General features: G+C 35.3%; 1 protein-coding gene across 12 annotated transcripts in view; it reads right to left on the bottom strand.

The window, feature by feature from the left end:
• The window catches only part of ZNF644 (zinc finger protein 644), a 114,720-nt gene that overhangs the window by 68,769 nt on the left and 25,032 nt on the right, over nucleotides 1–20,919 (bottom strand). For all 12 annotated transcript variants that reach the window (XR_012334636.1, XM_033863633.2, XM_033863652.2 and 9 more), the window contains one exon: nucleotides 10,137–10,197. Coding sequence is in view for 10 of the 12 variants with exons in the window: in XM_033863633.2 (XP_033719524.1) it covers nucleotides 10,137–10,180 (44 nt within the window). In the remaining 2 variants the exon portion in view is untranslated. The remainder of the gene's footprint in view (nucleotides 1–10,136; nucleotides 10,198–20,919) is intronic.

The following is a 20,919-nucleotide window of genomic DNA, read 5'->3' as shown; positions in this document are numbered from 1 at the left end:
CTATATCAAAGTCAGTATCCTGGGTATGATATTGTATTGCGGTTTTTGCAAGATGTTACCATTAGGTAAAGGGTACAGGGATCTCTGTATTATTTCTTTTAACTACATGTGAAACTACAGTTACATCAAAATTAAATTGCCCTCTTCAAAAATGCCAAGATCATTAAAGAGAAATAAAAGATGATATAAAGGACATTACTGAAACAACTGGTAAAGTTTTAACATGAGCTATGGATTAGATAGGACAATAATACTGCACCAATGGTACATTTCCTGACAAGAGTCCTTATTTTTAGGAAATAGATACTGAAGTATTCACAGATAAGTGGACATGATGTCTGCAAATTCGTCTCAAATAGTTCAGGAGAAAAATGACAACAAATAAATACGTGTATAGATACAGATAAAGAAAACGTCGCAAAATGTTAACTGGTGAATCTGGATATGAGTACAGAGGAGCACTTTATACTATCTAGTAACTTTTCTAAGTGTGAAAGTGTATCAACATTAACGTTTTTAAAATTATCAATAAAAAAAATAAAATAAAATTACCAATGAGAGTAGTTGGGCAACAATACTGTATTATTGCTCCAAAATAATACCTTCTCCTGAGGGTGAAGGAGAAATAAGTGAGCGTCTAAATGAGATAAGACTACATATTTGATTACACCTTTTTACGCATGGTTTCTTTTCTTCATAGCAAAATTACTCCACAGCTCTTATGAGAGGCAGTATAAAAAGCCTTTAAGAGCACAAACTCTGAAGCTAGACTACCTGATTCAATTCTCAGCCCTTCCACTGCTAAGTCAATTAACTCATTGTATCCCAGTTTCTTTACCTGAAAACTGAGGATTGAGTTGATATTTTATAAAGTACTTATAACAATGCCTGGTATATAGTAAGCACTATATAATGTTAAATAAAAGAAATCTGGGCTTATCATGGTTTTGGTTTTAATCAATCAGATTTTAAAAATCTGCTTGTTTGTCAACTGTGGAGACAGTAAACACTCTATAAACTTTTGTTTATGAAATAAATCTAAGGTTATCATAGTTTAAGTTTTAATCAGTCAGTTAAAAAATATAAGAGCCTATCATCTGCCAAGGGTACTGTAGGAGATGTTATTATTTAGTATCTTATTTATTATCTTGTCATGCTTTTAACTCATTGAATCAATAGGTTATTCAGTTTACAATCATCACAGATACACAGAGAAAGTAACTTCCTAGGGACTTTGTCCTCAAGACAGAGCCAAGATTTAAGTTGAACTTTCTTGGATGAGTTAAATTTCAAGGGTACAGATGAACTGAGGATGAGAGTGGTGATATGAGTAACTGTGAAAGTGTCAGGATTTTCCAAGAACAATGATAATCAATTAGGCTACAGCAAAATGTTTATTTAAAAAAATAGTAGGAGATGAAACATTAAAATTGACTGGAACATGAATTTGAAAGCTCTTGAATGTAAGATCTAAAAATTAAAATTTGGGGCTTCCCTGGTGGTGCAGTGGTTGAGAGTCCGCCTGCCGATGCAGGGGACGTGGGTTCGTGCCCCGGTCCAGGAAGATCCCACATGCCGCAGAGCGGCTGGGGCCGTGAGCCATGGCCGCTAAGCCTGCGCATCTGGAGCCTGTGCTCCACAACACGAGAGGCCACAGCAGTTAGGGGCCCGTGTACCGCCAAAAAAGATAAATGAATAAAAATTAACATTTATCCTTAAGGAGTTGTTAAATGGTTTTTTTTTTTTTGAGCAAATAATGTAATTAGGGTAACTTCCTAAAAACTGAATCAAATGATCTTACAGAAATAAAATGAAGTGAGCAAAGACATAGCATTCTCAGATGAATACAATAGAGAGGATAAACAAAACAGCAATGGGAATGGAAAGGAAAGATACACATTACACTGACAAGGTAAAAGCAAAAAGACCTAGTAACTGACCGAATCTTTAAGACAGAAAGTAAGCAATGTAAATATTCAGAGGGATTTTGGTCTCAATGACAAGAGAATGGGGCGCTAGCAAGAACAGGTTTTGAGAGTAAAGGTGACTAATTCAGTTTAAATATGGTAATGTTAGAATACACAAATGAAAGTATCCAAACTGATTGTGATTTTAGTAGAAGACATGTTTCAATAATGTCATTAAAAATATTTCTGATTAGGGCTTCCCTGGTGGCGCAGTGGTTAAGAATCCACCTGCCAATGGAAGGGACATGGGTTCAAGCCCTGGTCCGGGAAGATCCCACATGCCGTGGAGCAACTAAAGCCCGTATGCCACAGTAACTGAGCCTGCACTCTAGAACCCGCAAGCCACAACTACTGAGCCTGGGCGTCACAACTACTGAAGCCTAAGCGCCTAGAGCCCGTGCTCCACAACAAGAGAAGCCACCGCAGTGAGAAGTCCGCGTACTGCAACGAAGAGTGGCCCCTGCTCGCCACAACTAGAGAAAGCCCGTGCACGGCAACGAAGACCCAACACAGCCAAAAATAAATAAATAAAATAAATAAATTTAGTAAAAAAAATATTTCTGATTAGAAAGTGAAATATGTTTGTTGGAATGGAAGGAAGGCAGTATAAATATGAATGGTTACAGGGTAATTTAAGGGGGGAATATTACTCAAGTAAAAGAATAATCTTTTAAGTTGGAAGAACTAACTTGTCTGCCACGCCTGTCATTTGACTAAAAATAAAATTTGATTAGATATTAAACGTTATATGTAAACATTGACTGATTATTCAAGAAATGCTTATTGAGTTTCTCTGTGCCAAGAACAGCTCTAGATGGTGATATACAATGGTGAACAAAGTAGGCGAAGTCCTACTGTCACATATACCTTTTTTCCTAATGATTTGCTGAATCACAATTAACCTAAAGACTTCATGACCAGGACCTTCCCTAGTGGTCCACTGGTAAAGAATCCGCCTACCAATGCAGGGAACACGGGTTTGATCCCTGGTGGGGGAACTAAGATCCCACATGCCGCGGGGCAACTAAGCCCGCACACCACAACTACTGAGCTCGCATGCCTCAATGAGAGAGCCTGCGTGCCACAAACTACAGAGCCCACGCACTCTGGAGCCCGCACACCACAACTAGAGAGAGAAAACCTACATACCACAACTAGAGAGAAGCCAGCGCGCCACAACAAAGAGCCCATGTGCGCTGCAATGACAGATCCCGCATGCCTCAACAAAGCTGCTGCGTGCCACAACTAAGACCAGACGCAGCCAAAAGAAAGAAAATAAATAAATAAATATTCAAAAAAAAAAAAGACTTCATGACCATTTTAACCTAAACTTTGTTACACAGGCAGGAAAATATCTAAATTATCAAATATCAGAGTTCATATTTAGCTAATATGTATTAGACACTATTAATGGAAATCCAAGATTTAACACATTTAATATATCCTTAGGCTATTCAAGTATCTTTGGTAAGACTATTGCCATCAATAGTATGATTAATTGTTCATTAACGGTATTAAATCTTGTTTAATTAAGAGTAAGCAGAGACTAGAATCTAATAAAAACAGCAGCTCATAAATTTATACGGAGCAACTCATTTTCAACAATCTTTAGGTCAACTGAATAGCTCATATATAAAGATGCTTTGTAATATCTTGCAGAGAGAGACAAAACAAAAAATAAATTTGTGAGATATTATGAAGATTTAATGCTCATGACTCTCAGATCTCTTTAAGTTACAGGTCTCCTGCATCTAACTGCCACCTGACATTTCCACTCAGATGTCTTGAGCTACTTCAAGCTCAATACAGCTAAAATTTAGCTCTTGTTCTCTATAAACCTGTTTCTTCTCCACCGTTCCTATCTGTGAATATCGCACGACTGCCAGGCCAGAAACATGGATATCATCCTCAACTCCTTCCTTACTCTCCTACCACCAATTCCTTTACACTTCATCACCAAAGCTGATCTATTTTCTTGTCTAAATCTCTCTCAAATCCAACTACAGCTTTTCCAGTACAACCACTCTAAAGTCAGGCCAGCAGCCTCCCCCTACAAATGGGTCAACCTGATTCCAATCTAGCTTCTCCACTAATTTGTTCTCCATTTTAATTCTCCACATTTCTAAAACCCTGATCTGATCACATCACGTCCTCACACTTAAACTCCTTGAATGGCGTCTCATTACTCTGTTAATCCAACTTCCTTAAAGTGACTTATAAGACCCTCAATAAAAGAGCTCAAGCCTTACTCTGTCTTATCTCTTGACACTAGCCACTCCTCTCAGCCTTACTGCACGTAGAACACTACACTCAAGATATACCATATTTCTTTCAGTTCCACCAATCTTCCCTTTCTCTTACCTCTCATCCTTTCCACGTGCCACTTCCTCTACTAACAACAGTCTTTCCCCAACTTTTTATCTTGACAAATCACCAAAAGTTCCTCCAAGTTTTAGTTTAAGTGTCACTTCTTCTGGGAGGCCTTTCCATATTTCCATTTAGTCATTCAATAAATCTTTATCATTTAATAAACATACTGTCCTAAGTGCTTATATATCAATAAATAAAACAGACATGGTCTTTGTAATCCAGGACACAGACTATCACAACATTAATCACATTTGATTGTAATTGCATATTTAGTCATCTTTCCTCCTCAGACTAGTAACTAGTATCAAGTATGAGCCAAAACCAATTTAACTATAGCAACCAGTGCATAAAACACTGAATGAATCAACAAAACATTAAACAGATATTTACCATCGCGTGACAGGTCCACAGTCCTCAGCCTAGCTAGAAGACTCTAAAAGGTTTCAAATGTCTGCTTTAATGGTCATCTCAAAAGAACAGTAGATCAGAGGTCAGAAGACAGGTTCTAATTCCATCTTTGCAACTATCTACCTGACCTCAAGCCAGTTGTTTTTCTTTTCTTATTGTGAACCTCATACCCTTAAAAGTTAATATTTAAATTAATGATCAGTATGGAGCCTTTTACAGTATAATTTATTTCTTGGTGGGTTCAAAATCAGACTTGGTAAAAAAAAGTTTGAAAAATCCAAACAAGGAAGTAGTTCAAGCAATGAATTCCTAGGCTGTAGTAAATTGTAAACTTGAGTACACTTAAGAAAATATCAGTAACTCTGACAATATGGACATCCAGTTAAATGAAACTGTTTTACAAAATAATTTCTGGAAACTAAAATAAGAGCTTCAGTTTATACCCTCTCTGTCCATATTTTCCCAAGGTCATCCTACAATCAAAATTCTATTCTTTCCTTCAGGGTACAATTCAAATATCACCTCTTCTATAAAGCCTTTCTCATTATCTTCCTTCAAAATTCCCTCCTTAGTCCCACTATACTCCCCTATACATACCAGTCAGTATTCTGTTCATGACATAATTAATTATACAGAACTGAGATTCTAATTACCAGTGCATACTTAACATATAGCATAGTGCCTAGAACGTTAGGTTTCAATAAAGGCTTACTGAATGCCTTGTTTTATTTAGCACCTTTATTTACAGTTTAGACCTACTATAGAAGACTAAACTACAGCAATTCCAAAATTGTTTGGTCTGACAGGACAGTTTTATGGTTTACTGTTTACATATTTGAATGACGTTTGCCACATTTTTTTTTTTTACTGCTGAAGGCAGCAAAAAAATGATGACAAACAAGGAAAGTTTTCAAATGCTTGAGTTCCAACAGACAACAGATTTTGGCAGCATGCTATTAATCTAGACTTAATTTACCTAATACTTAGTAATGGCTTTTATTTTCTTTCTACAGACTATGCTAACGTTAGTTTGTAGCAAACTATAAAGAAATTCATCATAAGAAAATAGTTATCCTAAATAAATAGCTTTATGAAGGGAACAAAGAAGACAAACAATCTGGTTATTCAATATTAAGTAACTGAAGGCAGTACATAAAACATGAAGGTATGTTAATTGATGGATTTAACAATAAAAAAAATCGTTTGCAAATTATATGTTCTCAATGGATTAAGCTATGATGAACGTGATATTTCAAGCCTTTGAGAATCTCACAAAGAAATGCACAGTCAAATAAATACCACTTTTCAATGATCAGACTAGCAAAGATTAAAACACTGGTTAATATTTAGCAGGGTCTGGGAAAACAAATATTCTCAAAAACTGCTAATAGAATATTAAGTGGTACAATCTCATTTGCAGTATATATATCAGAAATTAAAGTGTACACATCCATTGACCCAGTAATCCATTGCTACAAGTTATCCTATAGACATTCTCACACAATCACAATGATATAGTTAAGAATATTTACTGCAGCACTGCTCTAGCAGCAAAAAAAAACCCCTGAGATTTACCCAAGTGTTTATTAAGAAGGAAACAGTTATATTACATGTAATGCATATACGAAAAAAATGTCCAAGACATATTGGAAAACAGTGACAAAACAAGGCAGAATACATACCAGCCATTTTGGACAACTTATGGGGAGTACAGGGCTGAGCGAGAGGAGAGTTTTACTTCTTATTTTAAATATTTCTGTACCGTCTGCTTATACATATAAGCATATGTGGCTTTTATATAAAAAGATAAAGCTTTGAAAATACTAAATGTTACTTGGCAATATATTTGGAAAAGGCTGAATGTACATTGTGCAATCTTATCTAGAATTAGAAACAAACAATTTCATTAATTAAAACGTTTTCTTTTTCACAGTACAACAAAGGGAAGCACATCTACAGTACTACTAAAGAATGGAAGCACGGAAAGGTTAATTTGGAAATTAATGAAATTAAACTAATATAAGACATTCATAAAGAACTTTAAATCCCTGGATTCAGGAATTCTGAAAAATAAAAAAGCTTAGCAGCATCTGACTGTGTTAAATATTGAAGTACAAAATGAAGAGGAAGTGTCTGAAACCGAGGTATACCTGTCAGCCTCTGAGAAGAAAAACTAATCTAAAATCTCTTAGAGACACATAAGTCAAGCAATCTCAAGGGTAAACTTCTCTCAATACTCAAATTTTATCAACAAGAGAACTAAACACACTTTACATCCAGGATGAGATAAAAGAAATAACCAAGGTTCTACATTTGATAAGAATCTGTGTCTAAGAAAAGTCCTTGCAGGGAGACAGAAGGAACAGCATGAGATGGGGTCAATGCCCAACTCTGTGTTCAAGCTTTATGGTAGAAGCTGCAGAGAGGGAAAACAACAAATTGATCCCAGTAGGGAAGAACCTCTCCTTGCTTTGGACTTGCTAGAAGGCAATAAAGCTTCAGGCATAAAAACCACCCAGGTGACTACGCTAGCCAACCCAACTAGCCCAATTCCAAACCTCAAAGAAGAAAACTAGCACAAAATGCTTTAAATTTTTTTTAAAGTTTCATTTCTTAAGAAAGCATATTGTTTATATAAATTACAGATCTATAATGATAAAACATAATCTTTAAAAATACTTCTCAGCAAACAGCAAGCTTCCTAAGCTATAGGAATCAAAAATGTTACGATTCCAGACTATGATTCAATTTTTTCCTCCACTCCAACAGTTTTTTACCCCCAGGAAAATGAGGAAAAGTTTTCTTCACTTCTTAAAGATGTGACCAGTCTTCTTAATCTTCTACTTGTATTAGTCTAACACATCTTTTAAAATCTTTAAATGAAAGAAATAACTAGTAGGAACTCACAAAGAGAATACTTCTAGTAGCAAATACTCCAATTTCCATAGCATGGATTAATGCCTTTATTTGGAAAGAGTAATCAAAATCAATGACACTCAATCTTCCTTAAGGTCTGGACTAAGAACATTATTAGCCATTTTATTCCAACTGGACTGAAAGAAGACTAGGAGGATATTTTATTTCCCTTTCCAAAATGCCTATAATGTTACTTTTGGATTGCCTTCATTGGCTCCTTCCTATAGTCCAACAGCAACTGAAGTGCCAATGCTCTCATCCCATTCCAGCCAGTACTCTGAACCCCTAGTGTTAGAGAGAGAATTCTGTTGGCTGTTCTATGTTTAACAAATCATTAAGTATACACAGTACTCTGGCACTGTGCTACTAAGATAAATAAGACATGGATGGTATCTACCTTCAAAGAGCTCACAGTCTAGTAAGGAAAACAGACTACTGCAGTATGGCCAGGTCTGGCTCAAAGGACAAGATGATGCTTGAGATGGACTTTTTCAGGAGATTAGCTGACAACCAGGAGAAAATATATTAGCAGCTGGGGAGGCAAGGGGGTAGGAAAGAGTGACAACATATACACAGAACTAAAACTAACACTATGAACATCATATTTGGTTTATTCAGATAATTCTAGGCATTCTGGAATAGCTGCAGTGAGATCATTATATACCATGTTATGAGTTTACATTTTATTGTGCAGGTGATGGGGGACAATGAAGGAGACAACTAGATGAAGGAAAGCAGTGTAGAAAGTTGGCAAGTGAGGTCAGAGTCATGGAGAATACAATAAAATTATGTTCATACAATGGAATATTACTCAGCAATAAAAAATAATAAACTACTGGTACTCGTAACAACATGGAGGAAACTCAGAAACATTATGTTGAATGAAAAAAGCCAGATACAAAAGAGTACATATTATATAACTCTATGTACATAAAGTTCAAGAACAGGTAAAACTAAGCTATGCTGACAGAATTCAGAAAGATGCTTACCTTGGGGGAAAGGCTATTGGATTGGAAAGGAAAGGGCACGAGGAACTTTCTGGGACAATGACAGTGTTCTACATCTTAAATTACATTGGTGGTTATACATGTGAACATATACATAAAACCTCATTCAGCTCTATACTTTAAATTTTGTACATTTTACCATACATAACTTAATAAAAATGTAAATTATACCTTAACCAAAAAAGAAAAGTGATATATAATTGTGCTGGAATAAAATCAGAATAAGTTAAACCAGTGTCACCCCATGAGCAATATCTAACTTGTAAGACATCAGAACAAACCTTCTAATAGACACCATACTCAACTAGCAAACAAAAATCACTAGAAGACTTTAAGTACAAAAATCTAGCTTCTTCTCCCCTTCAGAAAGATATACAGGCAAGTGTTCCTTATAATAAATGCTGTGAAAATAAAGTTTCTAAAGAAAAAGAAATAGCTCACTATTAACCAAAAAAAAAAATTTTCTAGACAGCAGTACCTGCCTTATAGGAGGTACCATAAAGATTAATAAGGCGTGAGAAGCACTTAATACAATAAGTATTCTCCACACTACCACTACTATTATTACTACATAATACCAATAAAATGGAAACTTTCCTTCAGATTATGCCTAAACCACTAATTGAGAATACACTATTTAACTGCACATTATTCAACTACAGCACTTCTCATCCTAGGCTTTTTTTTTTTTTAACCATTGAGATCAGCAAGTTCTTGACAGCTGAAACATCTAGTTAGATTTAGAAAGACCCAACTTAACTGCAATGTAATCAAAGTATTCTTTTTTAATCTGTTTATATCCTGAAGCCATGTTCACTTACCAACAGATAGTAAATGCACCTTTTTAACATTTCAAAAACTTATATTATTAAAAAAGCAATCTTTCACATATCAGACCAAAAGTATATGATCACAATTCAATTTTCTGAAGTCAACAGTCTTAAAAAATGAAAATAAATCAGAATGCTAAATTAGAAAAGTCATTCAGTAGAGATACAAAAAATATTAAAACAATCATTTATAACTCTGAACATTATATTAACATAAAGAAGTCATAATTTGGCAAACTGTAGAAGTGCTTTCTTTGTTAATGGAAATAAGAAAGTAAAACTTACAAAAGCAAAGACTACTCAAGTACTATAACCCACTAAGAAGGGAACACTGAAGTAACCTAGCAAATCTCTTACTGAACTGGTTTCCGAGTGGCTAAACCAAACATCAACTTGATTTCTGAACATGTTTAATAGTCACTGGAAACTGCATACTTTAGTTTCACAATTTGACAGCTGTATTTTCATTTCCATCAAATCAACTGGACCAAGTGCATCAAAAAGTTGGTTCTTTGTATTTCAAAATTTAATTTAAAAACTCATTGATTTTGGATTTGGAGGCACACTTTTTAAACATAAATTTTTTGTATTATTCCTACTTTGATATGTAATATTTAACAAAGTTGTCTTCTACTTACCTTGATTTTGTCTTATTAACATCTCGTTGCAAGAACAATCTCATTCGAAATTAAATCAAACCTGAAAGAATACATGTAAAGGCAATCATTTAGTTTTTTTCCTTCGGGTATGAATAAATACATCTATGATACACTATTCTTTTAAATTAAAAACTATAAATTGAGTTATTACAGTAATCTTCAGGAAACTATTGCTAAGTACCATTTTTTGAGGAACAATCATCTATTCAAATGAGAAACAAACTTTTTAGTTCTCTTGTTTTCATTAATATTAATAGTATGGCAATAGCATAATTAAAATTATTACTTGTTAATAAAACACACACTTCTATCTATATCAATGTTTATCTAATATTATTACATACATACCAAAAAATACACCAAAAAGTTGAAGAAAAAAAAAAAAACATGAGATGGCATAAAATTGTATGTTAATAGCCATAATAATGGCTAACACTGATTAAATACTTACTAAATGCCAGGAAAGATTATTCTAGAGAATAGTGTATATTGATACTCTCCTGCTTCCTCAATTTAGCCTTCAATCTAGTATAAGGTGACCTCCACCCCAACACTCCACTGAAAATTTACTTGTCAAAAATCTACCCACCCCTAATTTTATCACACTTCACAAATGATGAAACTCAATATATCTTACCCGGAACTCTACACATCACCTTTCCCCCATTCCTAAAACCAGGTTGTTACTCTTCTGAATTTTTATTCTCAAAAAATGGCACCACCATATCCACTACTATTCTCACCTAGATTACTGTAACTGTTCTATTTCTAGACTCACTATCCTCTCAAATTCATCCTTCCCAAAACTACGTAAGTAATCATTTTGCAATGGCTACCCTGAAGACATCACATCTATGCCTCAAGGCCTTCAACAGTAGTCATCAATGACCTAAGCTTCATCTATTTATCCCCAATCTTTACTCTCCCCTTCATTCCACGTTTCTACTATACTAAACCCCTTCAACTCCCAGAAGAGCCCATATGCTCTCCCAGCTTTCCTGCCTTTTCACATGGTGAACTATACCTACTTTCTATCTCTCCTTAACCTTGCTAACACCTTTCTACTAGTTTTTCGATATTTAGCTCAGTCACCCTGGCAGATCCTTCTTTAACTTCTTCAACTATGTAAAGCTGTGTTTCTCAATTGTGATAGCAACTAGTGATAGCTCTATATCAATTCTGTTTACCTGTGTGTTTTCTGAGCTACAATGTGGACACACTGAGGAAAAGAATTCATTTATCTCACTTCAGCACTTTCACTGGATAGCACTAATAAAAGCCTAACAATGTAGGCAGAATGAAAGATTACAAATTTTGTATTGTATCCCCAAATGTACACAGGGATACAGAAGATAAAGTAAAATTCAGGCTAATGAGTTTATCCACATTTTCAAGGACTAGAGAAAAAATTCATATCACTTCTGGATCCCAGTAACATTACTTTATAAAATGACTACATCTAAGTAAAATACAACTGACAAAAGTTAGCCCAGGGCAAACTTTTATTCAGTAAATGAATTAATTTCACTGATTATCAGTACCAAGAATTGGTACAAAATGTTTGTATCTCTACAGAAAACAAAGTTTGTGGACAATAAATCCTAGACTAATTTTAGTATTAGCATTAAGCAGAAAAACTTTGGAGAGGATAGGGAATATGGTTTTAATACTGATAATGTCAATAATCTAGAAAAGTATTTCTCAAACTTCAGGGTGCATTGGAATGACCCAGAGGGCTTGTTATGCAGAGATGGCTAGGCCATACCTTCAGAGTTCCTGATTTGGCAGGTCTAAGACTGAAGCCTGATCATTTGTATTTCTAAGTTCCTAAAGTGATGCTGATGCTGACACTTCTGGGACCACCCACTGAGAACACAGGCCTAGAATTTTTTGCATAATGTCTAGAAGAGATGAGAATATTCTGCCACCCACTGCCACCAGCCTTTACCCACCCAGAACTAGATACTGAGACCTATTACAAACTATAAATCAAAGTGGGAACATCAGAAGTCTACTATGAGTTGCTCAGTATGATAGGCTAAAAAATGGTCCTACAAAAGATATCCACATCCTACTCCCTCGAACCTGTAAATTTTACTTTATATGGCAAAAGAAAAAAAAGTGTCTTTACAGATGTGATTAAGTGAAAGATTTTGAGATGGAGAGATTATCCTGGATCATCTGGATGGGCCCTAAATACAATCACATGTATCCTTATAAAGAAGGGGACATGGAGACACCTGACTATACACAGCGAAGGTAAAGACAGAGCAGAAAGAGATTTGAAAACACTGGCCTTAAAGACTGCAGCCAAAGCCAGGAATGCCAGCAGCTACCAGAATTGAGACAAGGCAAGGAACAGATTCTCCTATAGAGTCTGGAGAGAGATCATCACTGCTGACACCTTGATTTCTGCCCAGTGATAGACTTCAGACTTCTGGCTTCCAGAACTGTGATAGAATTAAGTTTCTATTATTTTAAGCAACCTAGTTTTTGATAATTTGTGAGAGCAGCCTAGGAAACTAATATATTAATGATGATGGCAGGTTTTCTGGGAGATAAATTAGAAGCACTACATAAAAGATGCTATGGACTGAACTGTGTCCCCATAAAATTCCCATGTTGAAGCTCCAACTCCCAATGTAACTGTATTTGGAGATAGGGCCTGTAAGGAGGTAATTAAGGTTAAATAGGGTCATAAGGGTAGGGCCCTAATCCAATATGACTGGTGTCCTTATAAGAAGAGACAGAGACACCAGGGATGCAGGCTCAGAGGAAAGGCCGTGAGAAAACAGCCATCTGCAAGGAGACAGGAATCAGTGGAAACCAAACCTAACTCTCGAATCTTGGACTTCTAGCCTCCAGACCTGTGCGACATTAAATTTCTGTTGTTTAAGCCACCTCGTCTGTGTTTTTTTATTATAGCAGCCCTAGCCGACTAATACAAAAGGAGGTACATGTTTGCACAACAAAGTGAATGTACATAATGCCACTGAGCTATACACTTTAAAATGTTTAAAATGTTAAATTTCATTATATGTACATTTATCACAATAAATAAAACAAGAGCATACACAAATACTACACACAATAACTAACTTTGACTTTCGCTGTTTAATTTTTTTATCTTGTTCTGCTCACAGTTATATTTCAAAGTCTGGGGGGAAAAACCCACTTTTAATTGTATCTGTTCCCCAAAGAGATAAACCAGGCCATTTTAAACACTATATTTTTTTAAAAGGTGGATTTTATAAGGAAGTTTGATAGAAAGTTCCTTTTCAATCCATACCTTAAAAGTGTAATATAATTAGGATATTCTTTAGGTTAATACCGGAAGGGGGATACAGAAAAGAGAAAACACTTAAAGTAACTGATATAACTGGTTTTACCTCAAAAGGTACATTTTAAGAGAAAACTGAAAACTAAAATGTCAAATATATCTTCCCCAAAACCCATAATCCCAGTCTAATCATGAGAAAAACATCAGACAAATTCCAGTAGAGGAAAATCCTACGATATGCCTAACTAATACTCCTCAAAACTGTCAAGTCATCAAAAACAAAACCTTAAAGAGCCTAAAGAGAAATGACAACTAAATGTAATGTAGTATCCTAGATGGGATCCTGGAAGAGAAAAAGAACATCAGGTAAAAACTAAGGAAATCTGAATAAACTATGTTCTTTAGTTAATAACAATGTAACAATATTGGTTTATTAACTGTAACAATTGTACCAGACTAAAGTAAGTTGTTAATAATAGAGAAAACAAAGTGTGCATGGGGGAAGAAGGACAGTGTGGGAAGTCTTTGTATTATTCTTTTCAAATTTTCTATAAATCTAAAATTTCTAAAAAGTAATATTGGTACTTCCCTGGTGGTACAGTGGTTAAGAATCCGCCTGCCAGTGCAGGGGATGCAGGTTCGAGCCCTTGTCTGGGAAGATCCCACATGCTGCAGAGTAACTAAGCCCATGTGCCACAACTACTGAAGCCCAAACACCTAGAGCCCGTGCTCCGCAACAAGAGAAGCCACTGCAGTGAGAAGTCCGTGCACTGCAATGAAGAGTAGCCCCTGCTCGCTGCAACTACAGAAAGCCTGTGCACAGCAACAAAGACCCAACGCAGCCAAAAATAAATAAATAAACAAATAAATTTATTTTAAAAAATAAATAAAAAGTAATGTCTTCATTTTTCAAGTATTTTAAGTATATTGAAAAGGCATGAACATATTTTAGAAAATTAAACACTGACAAATTAGAAAAGTCTTCAGAATTAAACCCTGAAGTAAACATAACACATCAAAAATATGTATAAGGTAGGCCACAAAAACAAGTCTTAACCAAATTTAAGACTGAAATCATGCAAACTATCTTCTCTCACCGCAATGAAATGAAACTAGAACTCAAAAGCAAAAGGAAAACAGGAAGATCCACAAATACAAGAACTAAACAACTAACTCTTAAACAACCAATGGGTCAAAGAAGAAATCTCAAGAGAATTTAGACAATATTAGGAGACAAATAAATATGAAAACACAACATGTCAAAACTAATGGGATTCAGTGACAGCAGTACTAAGAGGGAAGTTTATATGCTTACGTTAAAAAAGGAAGATCTTAAATCATCAACTTAACTTTATACTTAAATAAGAACAAGCTAAACCAAAAGTTAGCAAAAGGAAGGAAATAATAAAGAATAACGCAGAGATAAAACAAAGAACAGAAATAGGGGGGAAAAATCAACAAAACCAAGAGTTTGTTTTTTAAAAGATCAACAAAATTGCCAAATTCTTAGCTAGACTAAGAAAATAAGAGAGAAGATTCAAATAAAATTACAAATGAAAGAGGGGACATTACAACAAATGCCAAAAGGATTATAAAACATTACTATGAACAATTAGCTGCCAACAAACTGGACAACCTAGAAGAAACAGATAAATTCCTAGAAACACATGACCATGATGACTGACTCAGGAAGCACTAAAATATCTGATCGGACCTGAAACTAGGTAAGGAGATTGAAGCAGTAATCAAAACCCTCTCAATGAAAAAAAGAAGAACCAGATGACTCCACTGGATAATTCTACCAAACATTTAAAGAAGAATTCTCCTCAAACTCTTCTAAAGAACTGAAGATAAAAGAACATGCACAAACTCATTCTCATTCAAGGTAATGAGGTCAGCATTACCCTGATACCAAAGCCAAAGACACAACAAGAAAAGAAAACTACAGACAAATATCCCTGATGAATATCAGCAAATATCCTCAACAAAATACCAGCAAACTGAATTCATTAGCACATCAAAAGAATGATACTCACCATGACCAAACTGGATTTATTCCTGGAATGCAAGGATGGTTCAACAAATAAAAATCAATTGATGCAATACATCATATTAACAGAAGGAAGGATAGAAACCACGTGACCACCTCAATTGATGCAGAAAAAGCATTTGACAAAAATACCATTTTATGATAGGAACATGCAATAAACTAGAAATAGAAGGAAACCACTTCAACATAGCAAAAGCCACATGAGAAAAGCCCACAGTTAACATCATACCCTACAGTGAAAGACTGAAAGTTTTCTCTCTAAGAGCAAAGAGAAAGTAAAGATGCCCACACTTGCTACTTCTACTCAACACAATACTGGAAGTACAAACCAGAGCAATTAGACAAGAAGACAAAATAAAAGGCACACAAATTGGAAAAGTAGAAGTAAAATTACCTGTTTGCTGATGACATGCTCTTATACATAGAAAGTCCTAAAGATTCTTTAAAAAATGTTAAAAATTCTTTTAAAAATGTTAAAACTTCTTTAAAAAATGTTAAAACTAATAAATGGTTTCAGCAAAACTGCAGGATACAAAACCAATACACAAATATTAGTTGTGCTTCTACATATTAACAATGAACAATATGAAAAACAAAATTATGAAACAATCCCATTTATAATAGTGCTGGGAAATAAACAGTGCTGGGAAAACTGGATCAAAACATGCAAAAGAATGAAGTTGGATCTCTACCTAATACAACATTAAAAAATTAACTCAAAATAGATCAAAGACATAAACATGAGAGCTAAAACTTTGAAAAAAAGGCAAAAAGCTTCATGAGATTGAGTTTGGGATATGACACCAAAAGCAGAGACAACAAAAGCAAAAACAGACAAAGTGGACTACCACAAACTTAAAAACGCCTCTTCTTCAAAGGAATCAATAGATAGAGTGAACAGGTAATCTACAGAATGGGAGAAAATTTTTACAAATCATATATCTGATAAAATATGTAAGTAACATTTACAACTCAACAACAACAAAAAAACCCAAAACAACCTGATTAAAAAATGGGCAAAAGATCTGAATAGACAAATATCAAAAAAACATATACAAATGTTCAAAGAGTATATGAAGAGATGTTCAAGAAAAATACAAATCAAAACCACAATGAGAGGGGCTTCCCTGGTGGCGCAGTGGTTGAGAGTCTGCCTGCCAATGCAGGGGACACGGGTTCGTGCCCCGGTTCTGGGAAGATCCCACATGCCGTGGAGCGGCTGGGCCCGTGAGCCATGGCCGCTGAGCCTGCGCGTCCGGAGCCTGTGCTCCGCAACGGGAGAGGCCACAACAGTGAGAGGCCTGCGTACCGCAAAAAAAAAAAAAAAAAAAAAACCACAATGAGATATCATTTCACACCTCAATAGAATGGCCACTACCGAAAGAAAAGAAAATAATAAGCTTTGGAAAGGATACAGAAAATTGGAACTCTTGTGCAATGTAGGTGGGAATGTAAAATGGTGTAACAATTACAGAAAATAGTATGGCAGTTCCTCAAAAAATTAAAAACAGAATTAGCATATGATCCAGTAATCTCAGTTCTGGGTATACACCAAAATATTCCAAAGTAGGATCTCAAAGAGATATTTACACATCCATATTCCTTGTAACATTATTCAAGAGGTGGAAACAAACTGAATGTTCATCAACAGATAAATGGATAAAGGAAATGCAGTATATACATACAATGGAATATTATGTAGTCTTTAAAAATGAAGAAAATCCTGTTACATGCTACGTCATGGATGAACTTGAGGACATTATGCTAAGTGAAATGAGCCAATTACAAAATAACAAATATTGTATGATTCCACTTGTATGAATTATCTAACATAGTCAAGATAACAGAAAAAACAGGTAGAAAGGTAGGTGCCAAGGGTTAAGGATGGGGTGGGGGGGAATAAAATTAGTGTTTAATGGTAGAGCTTCAGTTTCACAAAATAAAAAGTTCTAGAGATCTGGCTGCACAATACAAATATTCTTAACACTACTGAACTGTACAACTAAAAATGGTTAAGATTGTAAATTTAATGTTGTGTATTTTACAACTTAAAAAAACAAAGAAATATCAAGAAAAAATTACATACAAGGGCCAAGATGGAATAGCAAGGATTGAAGTTGCCCTCCACCTGAAAAGCCTAAGAAACCAAAAAATATATATGAAATGAAAGTTTTCAGGTATTAGGCAGTCACTGATGGTGAACCCTAAAAGAAGAGAAACAAATGCGGTGAGCCTTCCAACATTCCCAACTTACCACCTGAAGAAAATACAGCCCCCCAGGGAAGAGCTACCCAGGTAGAATATGATGGTCTCCCTGAACTGAGGAGACTCAGCTGGAAGTCCAACGAAGCCATGACAGCTACAGATTGCAGGGCAGAATACTGGAGAGAAGACAACTTCATAGAGCTACCACACCCTTAAGTATTCAGCTGCATAACGATTAGAACAAGCCTGTGTGGAAACTACCCAAGGTGAAGGAAAGAGCCACTCAAAAGGATGAGAGGGATTATTGCCCTAGTCTCACACAAAGTCAGAAATAATGCCTATTCCCTTTAGAAAGAGTATAAAACCTCTTAAGTCAGGCAGCACTAACTATAGCAACCCTAGATTAAATGCTTTTGAAAGACAGACCCAAAAGGGGAATGTAGCTGAAGAGGGAAGAATTACAAAGTGGCAAGAGGAAACTTTCGGGCGTGATAAATATATTCATTATCCTGTTTTGTGGTGTTGACTTCCTGAGTGTATATATATGTATCTCAAAACTTATCATACTGTACACTTTAAATATGTGTATTTCACTGCATGTCAATTATATCCCAATAAATCTGTTTTTAAAACTTCAATTACAACAAAACAACCAACCCAATTATAAAATGGGCAGATTTGAAGCAGCACTTCACCAAAGATACATGAATGACAAGTAAGTACATGAAAACATGCTCAGTATCATCTGTCAATAGGGAAATGCAAATTAAATCCACAACAAGTTATCACTACACAACTACAAGAATGGCTAAAGTTAGTAAGGCTGACCATACCAAGTGAACATGTGAAGGAACTGAAACTCTAACTCACACATACAGGAAGATAAAATGGTACAATCACTTTGTAAAAACAGTTTCAACGTGTCTTTTTTTTTTTTAGTATTGTTTTTTAAATCTTTATTGAATTTGTTACAATATTGCTTCTGTTTTATGTTTTGGTTTTTTGGCTACGAGGCATGTGGGATCTTAGCTCCCTGACCAGGGATTGAACCCACACCCCCTGCACTGGAAGGAGAAGTCTTAACCACTGGACCGCCAAGGAAGGCCCAGTTTCACCATTTCTTAAAATGTCAAACATACACCTACTCCTAGGTATTTACCCAAAGAAATGAAAGCATATGTTCACACAAAGGCTTACATACAAATAATCACCTTCATTTGTAATAGCCAAAAGCTGAGGGAAAAAATGTCTAGCACTAATCCTTAAATCATATCTGTAAAATGGAATAAGTAGAATTTAACTAATGACACATGCAACACAGATGAATCTGAAAATAATCATGCTGAGTGAAAAAAAAATGCAGACAAAAAGATTTCACACTGCATAGCTTCATCTGCATAAAATTCTAGAAAACTCAAACTACTCCATAAATGACAGAAAGCAGATCGGTCATTGTCTGGGCATTAGGGGAGGAGCAATAAATAGGAAAGGATTACAAAGGGGCACAAGGAAACCTCTGAGGATAAAGGATATGTTTATTATCTTGTAGTGATGATTTCATGGATGTATACAGATATCAAACCCGTTCAAACTGCACACTTTAAACGTGTGATTTATTATATGTCAAAGGTACTTCAATAAATCTATTTAAAATATCAGAATATGCAAAGAATAATAAGCAGGGAAAAAATAGAGTCAAATCTCAAATTAAGAAGGTTAGAATGATAATAATAAACACAAAAAAACCATTGTCATTTATAACTAAAAGAGTAAAGATACAAATTAATCATCTATTAACACCTACAACTCGTAAGACAACTGGCACTACAATTACCCTATATTTGGTAACTCAGTACATGACCAATGCTTCCAAAATCTCATCAGACACATCCCATGAAACAAGTAAAACAAGTCATCTGGACTACTGGACAGATCAATGTATTTAATTTACACTTGTCACAACTTCTATACTTAAACTCAATTCCTACTGAAATATAATGGGGCTTGACCTAGAACAAAATAACATCAAAAATTAATTCTACAACATGAGTCAAAAAGTCTGCCTGCAAAAATAACCCCAATTCTGTACCATCCCATTACTCATGCAACTGGCAATAAGGCTTTGCAGTTTCTCCTACCAAGAGGTAGAATCCTTCCCCAGTCCTTTTAATTCTGGGCTTGACCTTATAAGGAAGATCAATAGAATGTAACAAATGTCACAGTTGGCCAGTTCTGAGCTAGACTTCAAGAGACTGTGTATGCCTCTGCTCTCCTGGAATCCTGCCACTACCATGAGAACAAGCCCACTCTAATCTGCTGGAGGACAAGAGGATAGCCCAGATGTCCCACCCCAGGCCATCCTAGAGAAGCCAGCCAAGAGCAGCAGAATCATCCTCCTGAGCTGCTTCTGAATGCAGACTTAAACGAGCCCTGCCAAGCCTAGAAATACTGCCTGACTCATAGACTTGTTCTAATAATAAATGTTTGTTTTAAACCAAGTTTTAGAGTAATTTATTACACAGCAATAGCTAACTGATATAGCAACTCTATCTTAAAGATACCATATTATTCTTATCCCTAGAAAGAGTTATTTTAGATTAACGATTGATCTAGGTCTCTTAACTTTTGAAGGCAAGGGAAAAGGAGACATAAAAATCTCTTTTATTATTTTACTAACAGTGACTCTAGAAAACATGCCACAATTTGTCAATCTCAGAGATATATAAACTGAGCAAAATCATTTTAACAACTAATGTTATCAGTCAACTACAATCTTTCATGAAATTTTGTTGCTAGATAGTTTTACTGGATTCAAGAATACAATGAAATCTTTCAGGATATGCCACAAATCTATATAAACTGTTGCAGAGCAAGCTGCAACCTTGCCTAACATTCTTTTTCCTATTTACGCTAATGGTATTTTCCTTTAAGGAAACACTCTTACTCAACTATTAAAGTTGCACCAATCTTAGGCCCACCCCTGGATCAAGGGATGAACAAGTGATACCCAGGCTGATAAGAGTACCTTGTTCTCTTAGCCATCATAATTTTATTATGGATGGGAATGTAGTCCAGAATGGGAAATCTGGAATCCTTCTCATGATGTTTGCAAGGACTACTGGGAAAGGTATACTCTCCAGTGGAAATAACAGCTATGACAATGATGTAGATCATAGCAGACAGTGGCCATCTTTACCACCTCATGGAGATTAACATATTCAGGAATA

This window comes from Tursiops truncatus, chromosome 1 (genome assembly GCF_011762595.2).
Source record: "Tursiops truncatus isolate mTurTru1 chromosome 1, mTurTru1.mat.Y, whole genome shotgun sequence".
Taxonomy (NCBI): Eukaryota; Metazoa; Chordata; class Mammalia; order Artiodactyla; family Delphinidae; genus Tursiops; species Tursiops truncatus.
This window is presented reverse-complemented; position numbering and strand designations above follow the sequence as displayed.